Source organism: Prionailurus bengalensis, chromosome D1 (genome assembly GCF_016509475.1).
Source record: "Prionailurus bengalensis isolate Pbe53 chromosome D1, Fcat_Pben_1.1_paternal_pri, whole genome shotgun sequence".
Taxonomy (NCBI): Eukaryota; Metazoa; Chordata; class Mammalia; order Carnivora; family Felidae; genus Prionailurus; species Prionailurus bengalensis.
In genome coordinates, this window is record NC_057346.1 from 43,619,580 (window position 1) to 43,632,597 (window position 13,018).

The 13,018-nt window shown below is 37.8% G+C and overlaps 1 protein-coding gene across 4 annotated transcripts in view; it reads left to right on the forward strand.

Moving 5' to 3' along the window:
- NOX4 (NADPH oxidase 4) overlaps positions 1-13,018 on the forward strand; it is a 176,255-nt gene that overhangs the window by 19,215 nt on the left and 144,022 nt on the right. For 3 of the 4 annotated variants that reach the window (XM_043579969.1, XM_043579968.1, XM_043579972.1), the window contains 4 exons: positions 3,310-3,420; positions 5,280-5,364; positions 8,704-8,801; positions 12,908-12,935. In XM_043579969.1, coding sequence (XP_043435904.1) covers positions 3,310-3,420; positions 5,280-5,364; positions 8,704-8,801; positions 12,908-12,935 — 322 coding nt within the window. The remainder of the gene's footprint in view (positions 1-3,309; positions 3,421-5,279; positions 5,365-8,703; positions 8,802-12,907; positions 12,936-13,018) is intronic. The other variant, XM_043579971.1, reaches the window with a different exon arrangement.

The following is a 13,018-nucleotide window of genomic DNA, read 5'->3' on the forward strand; positions in this document are numbered from 1 at the left end:
TGGCACCCTCAATTTCCAATCCTTGGATTGGAATCCTGACCTGCTATTAAATTCTCATATATACACCATATTCCCATTTGCTGTGCATTGGTTTTCACGCTGGTTTTCTCTGCGTGGATGTCTTTCTCCTTTTTGAATGACTTGTACTATCACCCTCAAGATCTCAGTTCACTTTTCACGTAATTGGGGAAGCCTTCCTGACCTTCTTATTTAGCTTTCGTTTCCTGTTATACGTGCTCATACTCTGTATTTCTCATTCACAGAATTGATCATTGTTAGAACTTACATTTGATTATATAGCTATTTGATTAGTGTCTGTTTCCCCTACTAAAATGCAAACATCTTAAGGAATAGGCATTCTCTGTTTTAGAACTCCTGGTGCCTTGGGATATGTACATATCACACAAAATATGTATTGAATGACTGATGTAAATGGAACAGATAACATTTACAGTAGAAGCATAGAAGAGAAAATTTAGAGAAAAGATGCGATATAGCGACACCAAGGCAATAAATTAATTTTGTATAGTGCTTGCATATTTTAGACTGATTTTTTTAGTTTTCACAAAAGTTCTAAGAGCTAGGATTATTGTATCATAGCATATTACATTCATTTTACAGATAAGAAAAATTATCCCTCTTAATTTTGCAGAAAAGGACAGTTAACTAGCTCAAGATGAATATTAAATAGCAGATTTAAGATAAGAAACCATGTGTTTGAGATTTTTAGAAAAATAACCATATACTTGTTATACCCAGATGTTATATTCTTTTATAACTTGCTTCAAATGGCATATTTCCTTATGATTTTTCTATAGGATTACATTAGGTCAGTCTGCTGTAACAAAATACTATAGATTAGGTGGCTTAATGAATGTTTACTTCAGTTCTGGAGGCTGGGAAGTCTAAGATCAAGGTGCCAGCAGAATTGGTCTGGTGAGATCCCTTTCCTGGTTTGCAGAGAGCTACCTTGCTCTGTCCTCACAGAGAGTCTACAGAGAGCTGTGGCCTTTTCTTCTTCTTATAAAATCACTAATTGCATAATGGGGGCCCTACCCTCAAAAACTTAATCTAAACCTAGTAAACTCTCCCAAGCTCCACCTCCAAATACTATGACATTAGATTTCATCATATGAACTTGGGGGGAACAGACATCCAGTCTATAACAAGGAGGAAGCTATGTTTTCTTTGTATTTGCTCATCTAAAATATATTCATAGTTTTAAAATTACATATGGATTTCTCAATTATGTTTCAGAGACCTTGACAGGTAGAATTTGAAACATGAAAGTAACACTGCCACCTAGTGACAACTAACTTGAATGAAGTTGGAAAAGCAAAGCAGCAATTAAGTTCTCTCAGAATGGTGACACAAGTCGTTCAGATAGAGTGGGCAGGGCACCAGACTTGGTCGGTCATTTCTTTTTAGTGAATATTTGAGATAGTTGATTCTTTCAGTGATCATGCATTAATAATGATGAAACAAAACAAATTCCCTTAGCTGTAGAATATTACCCATGTAGTAAATGGATAAAATGAATTCCTGGGAAATCATTGACTGGGATCTGTCTCCATTTTCCTCACTCTTTCCATTGCTTCAGAATGAGGGAGGTTTGTACTCTGATAACCTAATAAAAAGAAGTTTTCCTCTTATTTTAGAGAACTAAGGATATTCAGGAACAAACATGTAGGTAGAAATGAGTCCTTGATAAAATTTCCGGTTAGATTTTACAGCATTGTAAGGAAGAGGTGGAATGCCAAAGATAAACTCCCATCTATCCTAAGGGGACACTTAAAGCCACTTTGAATTAAATTACTATGTGATTTAATGTAAGCACAACAATAAAACAGTTCCAGACATGCAGTAAACGGTTAGAAAATGAGGAATATAAGAATTTTCTTTAAATCATTGAACCACAAAGGAAAATTGAATAATTTATTTGTATCTTTTAAGTCCTACACTTATATGATAGATTTTAGCTGAAAAATTTTAAGTGAATTATTGTCCTGGTACATTAAGATTGCAGATAAAATTATCATCTAAAATCCCTTGAGCTAAAATTTTCTTATCGTGTGCAGATGCCAGATCAAAAGAGATAACAATTATTCTATTTCTCTGGAGGCCTAAATAACAAAAACCCATCACTCTGAAATGGTAATAATTTTGCTGATTGAGAAAAGAATGTTAGATTTAACTTTTTTTTTTTTTTTTTTTAGATAGTCTGGAGGGGATTATTTCTATTTGTCTACTTAATGGTATATTCATTGCAATATATCTCTAAGGTGTTCTAACTCATGGTGTAAAAATAGCCTAACTGGAAATATTAATTACTTTTTATATAAGTCAGTGAAAATTATTGTTTTCCTGACATGACTTATTACCCTCTCTCCCCTTCCGGAACAATATTTCATGTGCTAACAATAAACATTTTGTAACGGAGATGCTATTTGCCAAGAGTTAAGTTGGAAATCTCACGAGCATGAAGAATTTTAAGATAAGAAAAGCATCTGACTTACGCACATTTCTCAGTCAATATCCTTAAAACAAATACTTTTATGTTTATTTTAGGAGGAGAGTACAGATTTGACCCCATCTCTTGCTTTCATGTGCTACATTATTTATATGAAGAATGTAGATAAGTACCAGACAAGAGCAGATGACAATCTAGCAAGATAGTTGCCATGAAGTATTGCCTGGATACCAAGGGTTCCGATTCTTTGAAAAAAAAAAAAAAAAAAAAAGATTGCACAATGTGGTTTTGATAATCTTCGTATGGGACACAGCTGATCTGGATCCCTCCTACCTTTGGGTCACTGAAGAACTCTAGAGGTGTAGTTCTTAAGGTGAAACCAGAAAGATGGGTAGAGTCAGTAAGGTGAAGAGCTGAAAGGCAGTGGTTTGGAAGGGGGTTGTGTAGTCAGAGCTTTGAATTTTTTGGTACCTTATCCATAAAAAAAGGATTCAACTACACCAGTGTGGAGGTGCATAAAATACTGGGGCTCTCTAGGGTTCTTAATACCCAGAACAGTATAGTGGGGGCGGAATAAGAAATTGACTTCACACCAGAAAAATGTACTTGGGTGATTCTAACACTAGTAGAAAGAGGGGAGACTAAGTTTCATGGCAGTATAGAGGAGAAAGAGACCAGTTTCTTTTAGGGGTTTCTGGTGAGAGGTGAGTTGTTCAAGATTCTTGAAGAAGTTGGCGTTTTTGCCATGATCCTTGAAGGAGGAACAGGGTGAGGCCTGTAGTAAGTTTGTAGTCTGTTTTTGCCTTGGCCATGTTTTGACCCTTGCCTTATTTGTTCAGCTAGGATTGTGTCTAAGCAGAGCCTCCGCATCTGTTCTTAACCTCAACTGCAGCCTTATCCTTCTACCCATGTGCCGGACACTCCTGGCCTACCTTCGAGGATCCCAGAAGGTAAGCACGAATAATCCTAGTCACAGATTCCAGCACAGAAATCAAGTGTAACAGTGGCATGTTAGTAGCACTTAGTTTTCATGGTCTGATTTTCTACTAGACTGATTTCTCTTACTGGTTGTCATTTCCTAGATGAGAGTAAAGACCTCATCATCTGTCAGGATGATCCATGAGCTACTCTGCAACGCTAGATAAGGGCAGTGGGTGGGTAGAAATGGTTATTAATAGGGTCGCCTGGGTGGCTCAGTCGGTTAAACATCCGATTTTGACCTAGGTCATGATCTCACCATTCCTGAGTTCTAGCCCTGCGTCAGGCTCTGTACTGACAGCTCAGAGCCTGAAACCTATTTCAGATTCTGCGGCTCCCTCTCTGTCTCTGCCCCTTCCCTGCTCATGCTCTGTCTCTCCCTCTAAAAAATAAATAAATGTTAAAAAAATTAAAAAAAAAAAAGAAATGGTTATTAACACTGGTATCAGGCACTGTGTGAAGCATTCCACATATGTAGCTAGGAATCCTCACAGTGATTCTGCAGGGATTGCTGATGAAGAACCTGAGGCATAGAGACGTTAAGTAACTGGACCAACATCATGAGACTAGTGAAATGGCAGAGCTAAGATCAGTCCCAGTTCTGAGATTTTTTCCAGAATACTATGCCTCATTGAGACCTTGTGTTTTCATTTAGTTAAGTGCAGGTGAGCAAGCGAGAGCCCTGTGGACTTTGGGCAATATATAGGGTGACTGCTGGTGTTGGTGGTGATTTACCTCCTTTTCAAACACAGACATGTTTTAAGCTATGTAGTAGGATTGGAGAAGATGTCTTGATTAAGATGTGATGTCGTGTGTGATATTTAGTGTTGCAAAATGAAGGTTGTAAGAAAACAGAAAAACGTTTTGGAAATTGAAACTCAAATTGAAATTATTTTTTGTCTTCGGTTATCCTGGTGTGTGGTATATGTGTGTGTGTGTGTGTGTGTGTGTGTGTGTGTGTGGTTTCTTCATTGAGATAGTAAGGCATTGCTGGATCAATACTGATACTTTAAAAGAAGTTGTTAATATGAGGTCACTTTGATGTTCTGTGAAGTTTATATAAGCAGATTTACTGCAGTAAAACTTCTCAACCTTTTCATGTAATTATATTTAGAAACTCTTTACTTTTAATACAGTAATTTGTGGAAATAACTCTTTCTGTAGGTTGCCTGCCATTGTAAAATGCTAGGTTTTGATGCCTATGGATGGCTATTGGCTTGGTGAGAAGAAAGAGAAGATAAACAGCAGGAAATGAAACGTGCCCACCTAAGTCTCTCAGTATTTAATAAGTCTTAAAGAACTGTCCCCTGATGTGAAACTAGGTACTCAAAGATGCTTGACATTTTATTTTTTATAAGATTATGAAGACATTTAAAACCATAGATGAAATTGCTTCATTTAAAAATAATCTTATTTTCTTGACTACAAAAGGAAATAATATATATTGTACAACTCAAACATTACAGAAATCATGATCAGGGAAGGTTTCTCCTAATATTACTGATTACATTTTTGGGTAAATGCCTTCAGATTGGCATATACTGCCATTGACTTTAAACAATATGGGATTATAGTATAGTTTACATGTTATAATTGGTTTACCTAGCTGTTGTCTCACACATCTTTCCACATCAGTAATAAGCCTTCTTACATTCTCTGTAATGTTCGGGTGTTCCACTGATTAGATATATCATAATTCACCTCACCACCTTTTACTTCCTAGGTTTCTGCTGTATTTCCAAAACTTTGACATCATAAACAATGCTTTAATGAAAAACTCTACAGGTATCTTATTTGCTGCATGATTTTCACCATGCCAAATTTTATTTAGGTTCCAAGCAGGAGAACCAGAAGACTGTTGGATAAAAGCAGAACATTCCATATAACCTGTGGTGTTACTATCTGCATTTTTTCAGGTGAGAAAACCAAAAGATATTAACATATTGTGTTAGAAGAACACATTTTATGAATGGTATTTTTATTGTTCCATAAATTATTTGCTGTCCAACTTGTGGTTTTCTTACTATATACCTTAATTTTTCTTTACTGTGTATTTAAAGAGAGTTGCCTAATGGTGTTACAGAAAATGAACATATCTTATACATTAAATATATATATATGTGTGTGTGTGTGTGTTTCACATTATAATGTATGAAAGTTGGCCCTCAAGCTGCTAATAATTGTTTTCCAAAAGTAAATAATTTCATTCAGAAAGATGAAAAGAAATAGAATAAAAGTTTTTAAGGTTTAAAAGTGAAGATATGATAGGAGTTCAAATGCATACAAATTAGAATGTGAACTGTACCTTCATACAACGTGAGTCCATTCAAAATTATATTTGATAAATGTTTCTTTGATATTAATACTTGGGTTGAAGAGTAAATGTCAAAAAGCTTGTGGAAATATATCCTGTTCAATTCCAAGTTAAAGTATCAAGTGAGAATCTTTTGGTTTTTAAAAGATCCTTTTAAAATAAATTTTTATCTTGAGCATTTATATGATACTTTTCAAATTTTTGGAACAGAAAATAATAAACATATTTATTAACTACATGGACTCTGGAGATGAATCGTGTACGCTCTATCCCGAACGCCCTCCTGCCTTACTGTGTGACATAAGCTCTCTGATCTTTGATTTGTTGTTGTTTTAATCATAAAATGGATTCACAATAGCACCTGCCTCATGGTTTTAAGACTAAAATGAGATCACCCATATGAAGTTTTTAGGATAGAATTAGTTATGGTTTGTAATCTCAGGAGTTAATTATCTCAGTGGCGTAGCAACTGACATTTCTGTCTGGCCATTATTTGATAGGACATAGCTGTTTTGACACCAGGGACATTGGTCTGGATATGTATGTATGGCTATTTTGTATCAGACGTGTTTTGATGCAGCTATTATCAAGAGATCATTAAGCTTTCAGCTTTTAAAAAGTTGCCAAGTATTGTTGAAACAGGCATCTGCACCATTTTATCCCTGGACATCCTCGTATTGGTGGTTTCCACCTCTGGAGGAGAGAGACAGGGAGAGGCTCAGGGGTGGGATCAGGAATCCATCCAGCCCAAACGTCTGGGTATGGAGTAAGAATCCAGGATGAGATGAGGACCAAGGGTGTGGTAAGGGTTAGGGCTGGATTAGGACACAGAGAGTGAAAGGTCAGAAAAGGAGGAGTGTCAGGGAATGTTGACATATTTGTAACTTGATTTGTTCTAAACCGTAGCTGTGTCCAAATATTCTGGTTCAGCTGGCGAACAACCAGACTGAGACCGGGTAGAGTCTTGCCGTGAAGAAACATTCCAGAGGGTTTGCTTTCTGCCACTCACTAGTTGTCTGACCTTAGCTACGTTGCCTCTTTTAACCTTAGTTTTTTTTTTTTTCCTTCTTCTTTTTTTAATGTTTACTTACTTATTTTGAGAGAGGGAGAGAGAGAATGCACACGTGTGTGCAGGTGGGGGAGGGGCAGAGGGAGAAGGAGACAGAGAATCCCAAGATGACAGTATGGAGCCCCGTGCTGTGATCCCACAAACTGTGAGATCATGATTTGAGTGGAAATCAGGAGTTGGACACTTAACTTAACTGACTGTGCCACTTATGTGCCCCAAACCTTAATTTTCTTATCTGTAGAATAGGGATGCTTCTACCCACCTAATTGTTTTGCTGTGAGAATTAAATGGGAAAATCTATTCAAAATGTCTGGCCTGGCTTTCTCCCTGCTCCCTAAAATTAGAAGCCCTGAATCTAAAAATCTTTAAAGATCTTTTGACCTAAAAGATCTTTAAAGAAGGTGAATGTATCCCTTAAGGGTATATCTCATACAGCTGTTACCTAGGGCTTTTTTTCTGGAGAATTCAGAAAGAATGACCCATAATCTATATATGTAGTTAACATATAAACCTTTAATTTAAAATGAAGGGACTTTTTTAAAGCTTATATATTTCAGACATGATAAAGCTATAGGACACACAATTTTGCTTAAATTACACTTTATGCCTATGCCATAGTTGGGTCTCACCGGGGCACCCTTTTAAAAATTTCCTTAACTCTGTACTTGCTTGTTAGTTAACCCACTTCTAACTTCCTGTCTGCTTTTTATGGGACCTTTTCCTTTTTTGATTCTGGCAGGAGCTTATCAATCAGTTAGCTAACTTTTTTATTTAGCATTCTAGTCTTTCTCTTACTTCTGTGTGCTTTCTGAGTACTTTAGAACTTTTGGCATATCTACATCTCATATGCTAGGTTGGAGGGGACCCTAGAGTTTTCCAGTTTCCATACCATGTTTTCTGTTGAAACAGAAAATTTGTATAGACTGTAATGGTTCACAAACCAGTTTCAGGTTACTCATCTCATTAAATCTCCTATTTCTGTCATTGTCATTTTACAGAGAACTAATCTGAGGCGTTGGTAGGTAAACAGTGTGGCCAAGAAAACTGGATTTCCACTATTATCTGTTGTTCTTTCACCTCCCTTATTTCACCTACAAGAAAAGATTGGGAAGGGGGAATGTGGTATCATTCAATGCACAAGTTTGTTTTCTGCTTCCTTTCCAGCCTCTTCAAGATAATTTTCCTTTTCCCTGGCCATGCCAAAATGAATTTGTCTTCAACTCTGTAGTAACTTCCTAACACGTGCATCTTTTCCAAGAGCTCTGAGTCAGTTGAGCTCTCTGTCTACTGTGCCACTGTAGATAGATTGTTAAATGGTAATTATTACTTTCCCGAGTTTTTAATACCAACGAAGTGATTGCCAACACTTTTGCTGTTGGGTTTAGGATGCTATGATTTGAATTTATGGGTTGTGAGAAATTTTGACTAGTTAAAAGCCTTCCAGGGGGTCTATATTTTAGGTTGAGTGGCAGTGGAAAATCACAAGATATATGCAACAGATTTAGAGCTAGAGGAGAGATGAAAAATGTAGAACAACTCAAATATCCAGGAGCTGTTAAATAAGTAAATGCACGCTCATATCCTCATACATTTACGTGTGTAAGTGTGTATGTATGAGTTTCCTAACCCTCACTTGCTAGGGTTATTTTATTCTAGCTTTTGAAAATTCAGTTTCTTTACATGATTTCTAATACTAAACTGTCAGTAATCAAGATTTTTGTGTCTTTAAAATTTCCCCTTTCAATTTAATATTTTATTGCTCAGATCAGCTGTCAAAGTTTGAGCCTGTGTTTACTGAGGGAGAGGAAATGAGCCCTCTTTGTGGAGCGTATAGAAAAGCCCCACTGATTTGGGCCTCATGTGATTCCGTAGGTGTGCACGTGGCTGCCCATCTGGTGAACGCCCTCAATTTCTCAGTGAATTACAGTGAAGATTTCGTGGAACTGAATGCTGCAAGATACCGAGATGAGGTGGGTGGTCTCCCTCTTCTCATTTTCCTTTCACTTGTGGTGAGGTGACTGATGAAGGTCTGTGATTTTCACGGAAAATTTGTACCTTGCTGCTCCCTTTGAGTGCTTTTAAAATGCAGTTGTCAAGTTGAGTTTTGTTCCTTTTCAGTAGAAAATATAGGTAATTACTATTTCACAGTCTCTCCTGCTGCAAATGGGAGGTGGAGAGTGTCTACTTTTTATATTTCGCCGTGTTCCGACGGCTGCCACTCAGGCCTGCCTTCTGCCTCCCAACAGCGTTGTCTGGTTCCTGTCCAGCGGAGACGGCCAGCGGTGTCTTTACAGGGCAAAAGTTCTTTTTTTTTTTTTTTTTTTAAGAACTTGGGCAAGAAAGGGCAGAGACCCAGGTTGACTATTTGAAGATCCTGAGTAATCAGTTTATTTGACTTAAAAAAATACTATTGAGTTCTAGTGGTTACTCGGTTTTGTTTTAATCCTTGAAATAGGTGACCTGGAGCTGAATTCTGGTGCGGGCATTATTATTTAGGGCTGCTTTTCTCCATGTGAAGCCACGCATGAAGTGAAATTGTATGTGCGGGGTGGCAGGCCAGAGCCTGATGAACACATGTATAACCCTGGTTAGCTCTCTATTGCTCAGTACTTTCATCCTGACTTTTCCTGTCTTCCTTTGCTTCATGGCAAGACTGCTTAAAAATCAAACTACTGGGCATCGAATTTGATCACACCCCCTCCCTGTTCTGCTAAGTCTGGTAGTGACTTTGTAGGATTGTTCCCTCTCTTCCCCAGCTCCATTTTCTCTTCCACGTATCACCTGAGTTATCTAGACGAATACTGCTATGGTTATGTGCTTGATCTCTTTTTCAAAACAAAACAAAGGGAACACCGACAACAAACACAGAAACAAGTCACAAAACCAAAATAGCAAGCAGCCTTTGCTAAGTTCTTTGACCAGACACTAGTATTCTTAAAAAAGTCAAAATGGTTTAACTGGTGTGCATTGGGGTCAAGCATTGATAATTGCACTGAGCACCCAGCATTAAGAACCACTGACAAATCCAGCTTTGTTGCATGCCAGTGGAAGCTCTTCACCTGTAATGATTTCAGAATGGAGCCACCACTTTTTCCATCTCCTGCTACCTCCTCCTATTCCTGTATCCTCCTCTGCCCATAGCACACGGATTCCCTGGTTTCCTGCCTCTGCCACACAGAGACGTCCTGCCATGCCAACGTTGCCAGGACCGAAGCGACGCCAGTCTTTATCTTTCCTTCTTTGCTTCTCTCTTTTGTTTTGGTAATCTTAAGTCTTTAATAACTATAATGGTTCTATCATTTTTTTTAAAACAATGTTTATTTATTTATTTATTTTTTTTTTTTTAATTTTTTTTAATGTTTATTTATTTCTGAGACAGAGAGAGACAGCACATGAGTGTGGGAGGAGCAGAGAGAGAGGGAGACACAGAATCGGAAACAGGCTCCAGGCTCTGAGCCATCAGCCCAGAGCCTGACGCGGGGCTCGAACTCACGGACCGCGAGATCGTGACCTGGCCGAAGTCGGACGCTTAACCGACTGCGCCACCCAGGCGCCCCTTATTTTTGAGATGGACAAAAGTTTATTTATTTTTGAGAGAGAGAGAGAGAGAGCAGGGGAGGGGCAGAGAATGAGGGAGAGAGAGAAGCTGAAGCAGGCTCTGCACGCTGTCAGTGCGGAGTCCCATGTGGGGCTTGATCTCATGAAACCCTGAGATCATGATCTGAGCTGAGATCAAGAGTCAGGCGCTTAGCCAACTGAGCCACCCAAGTGCCCCTAAAGGTTCTATCATTTAAATGTCATATGCTTTTGCTTAATATTTTAATATTTTTAGTCATATTAGGGTCTGTAGTTATTAACTTTATTTAACTTTATGCAGCTTACATGCTCAAAAGAAAATATTTTAAAACTCTCAAGAAAATGAAGTTTAAAAAATGAAACCCTTTTCTCCAAAAGTAGCCACAGTTAATAACTTTCTGTTCTCTTATAAGATACTTTGAGTGGTATTTTATGAAACATTCTCATCAACAATTTTCTTATTTCCATAATTACATGTGTGGTAGCTTGCTGTATCAAAGAGTATAGATCTATCATTCTCTTCGTACTAATGTGTGACAGTTTATTTTAGACTTTTCCTTATTCACAGATGTTTAGGTTGTTGTTGAGTCTTTGTTATGAACCACTCTCCAATAAATCGATTTTTTTATATGCTTCCACTAGACAGATCCCTAGAAGTAGAATTTTGTTTCAAAGGTGTTCACATTTTTAGGTTTTTTTTATTTTTTTATTTTTTTAAAGTTTATTTTTATTTTGAGAGAGAGAGCGAGCAAGAGAGAGCAGGGGAGGGGCAGAACCCCAAGCAGGCTCTGTGCTGTCAGCGAGGAGCTGGATGCAGGGCTTAAAGTTGCAAACAGCAAGATCATGACCTAAGCAGAGATCAAGCGTTGGCTGCTTAACCGACTGAGCCACCCACATATTTAATTTTTGCGCCCTGCACATTTTTAATTTTGATGGACATTGCCAAATTGCCTTCCAAAAAGGCTTCACCAGTGGACATACTTCTACCAAGTTTGTCAGAATGCTTATAGCTACACCTGCCTTGTTTTTTGTTTTTCTTTAATTTCTGCCAGTCTGAAGGATGAAAAATGGTAACTCATTGTTTTAATTTATATTTCTTTCTTTGTTTCCTTCCTTACTTCTTTCTCTTTTTTCTCCCTCTTCTTTATTTTTGAGCAACTTGTAGGTATCAGACAATGTGCTAGATGAAGATGAAAACACAAGCACACGCACACACACACACACACACACGCACACACACACACACACACACACTGCATGCATAAACAGAGTCTTCTGTGAGTTGTCTTTGAGAAAGAAGGATTTGTGACAAGCAACCTTTGTCCATGCTTTGTGGTCTCTGTCTATCTTCTCCAGATTTCTAGTGACCCACCCTCGGGCTACTGGGTGGCACACTCTTTATGGCCTACCCGAATCTGCCTCATCCTGTCATGTGTGAAACTGTCTCCTGCTCTCTCACATTCCATCCTCATTCCCTGGCAGTAGTAATTGTTCCATCCTCTGAGTTCCCACAGCTATTGGTTCAGATTTCTGGTGTTACCTCTTTGTTCAGCTGGTCTTGTATTTTCACTAGCTGTTTATATATTAGGTTACTCTAGGTTACCCTTTAGCTATGTTCCTAATGTCAGAGATAGAAGTCGTCTGGCCCCGGCAGGATGAAGTTATGCTCTTGCTGGGCAAGTGGCCCTTATTCAAGGCTTCTGCAATTATTTCATATAAATGGCTTCCCAGTTTGTATATAGGTTGGGCTGACTCCAGCTTCAATGGAGGCATAGGAAAGAATTTCAAAAGTTGTGCAATATTAAGCACCATTAGGATGAAAAACAAATCCACAAATCTACTGGGGATTGATCTCAGAAGATACAAAGGGAGTTGCCTAAGGTCCATTACACCACAAGAGATGTAGTTTAAAGGAAAGATTACACTAACAAGATTAATTTTTATATTTCTGAGTAACAGGAACCCATCCTCTTTATTTGAATATTGTCACTACTTTTCACAGTATTTGAAATATTGTAAGTATTCCATTAGTATTCTTTGCACTGAATTTACAGTGTACAGCCCTCCCTATATATTTTATTACTTTTGATTTTCACTGTCTTGACATCTTAAAGGTGCAATTTGACAATTATGGTGGACAAAGTATGTATGAATGTTTCCACATTATAGACAAAGATATTGAGTCTCCAAATGGTCATAGTGTGGGCTTCAGGCCACTGCTACTAATTTGTAATTAGCCATGAAGTTGAAAGTCTACACTTTCTGACTCTTCATCCCGTGCTCTTTCTTTCTCAGAAGGATAGTCTTCTCTGTGTGATTTTGTACTTGTTATGATCTCCTCTAGTGTCATGAAAACATTATGAAACTTAATTTAATTTCTCATTTCCATTGGGAGAATGCATCTGAAATGCATAATGGATCTGATACCCAGCAGATTCCTTGTAGAATTTTACATTATCAATGTTCTATTTTTCAGTCAATTTTTTTCCCTTTTTCTCAGGATCCTAGAAAACTTCTCTTCACAACTGGTAAGTTGTTATTCATTGCTCTTTCTGCAGATTCAGGGAAATCTTTGAAAATAAGCATCATCAAACTACATAGCAATTAAATA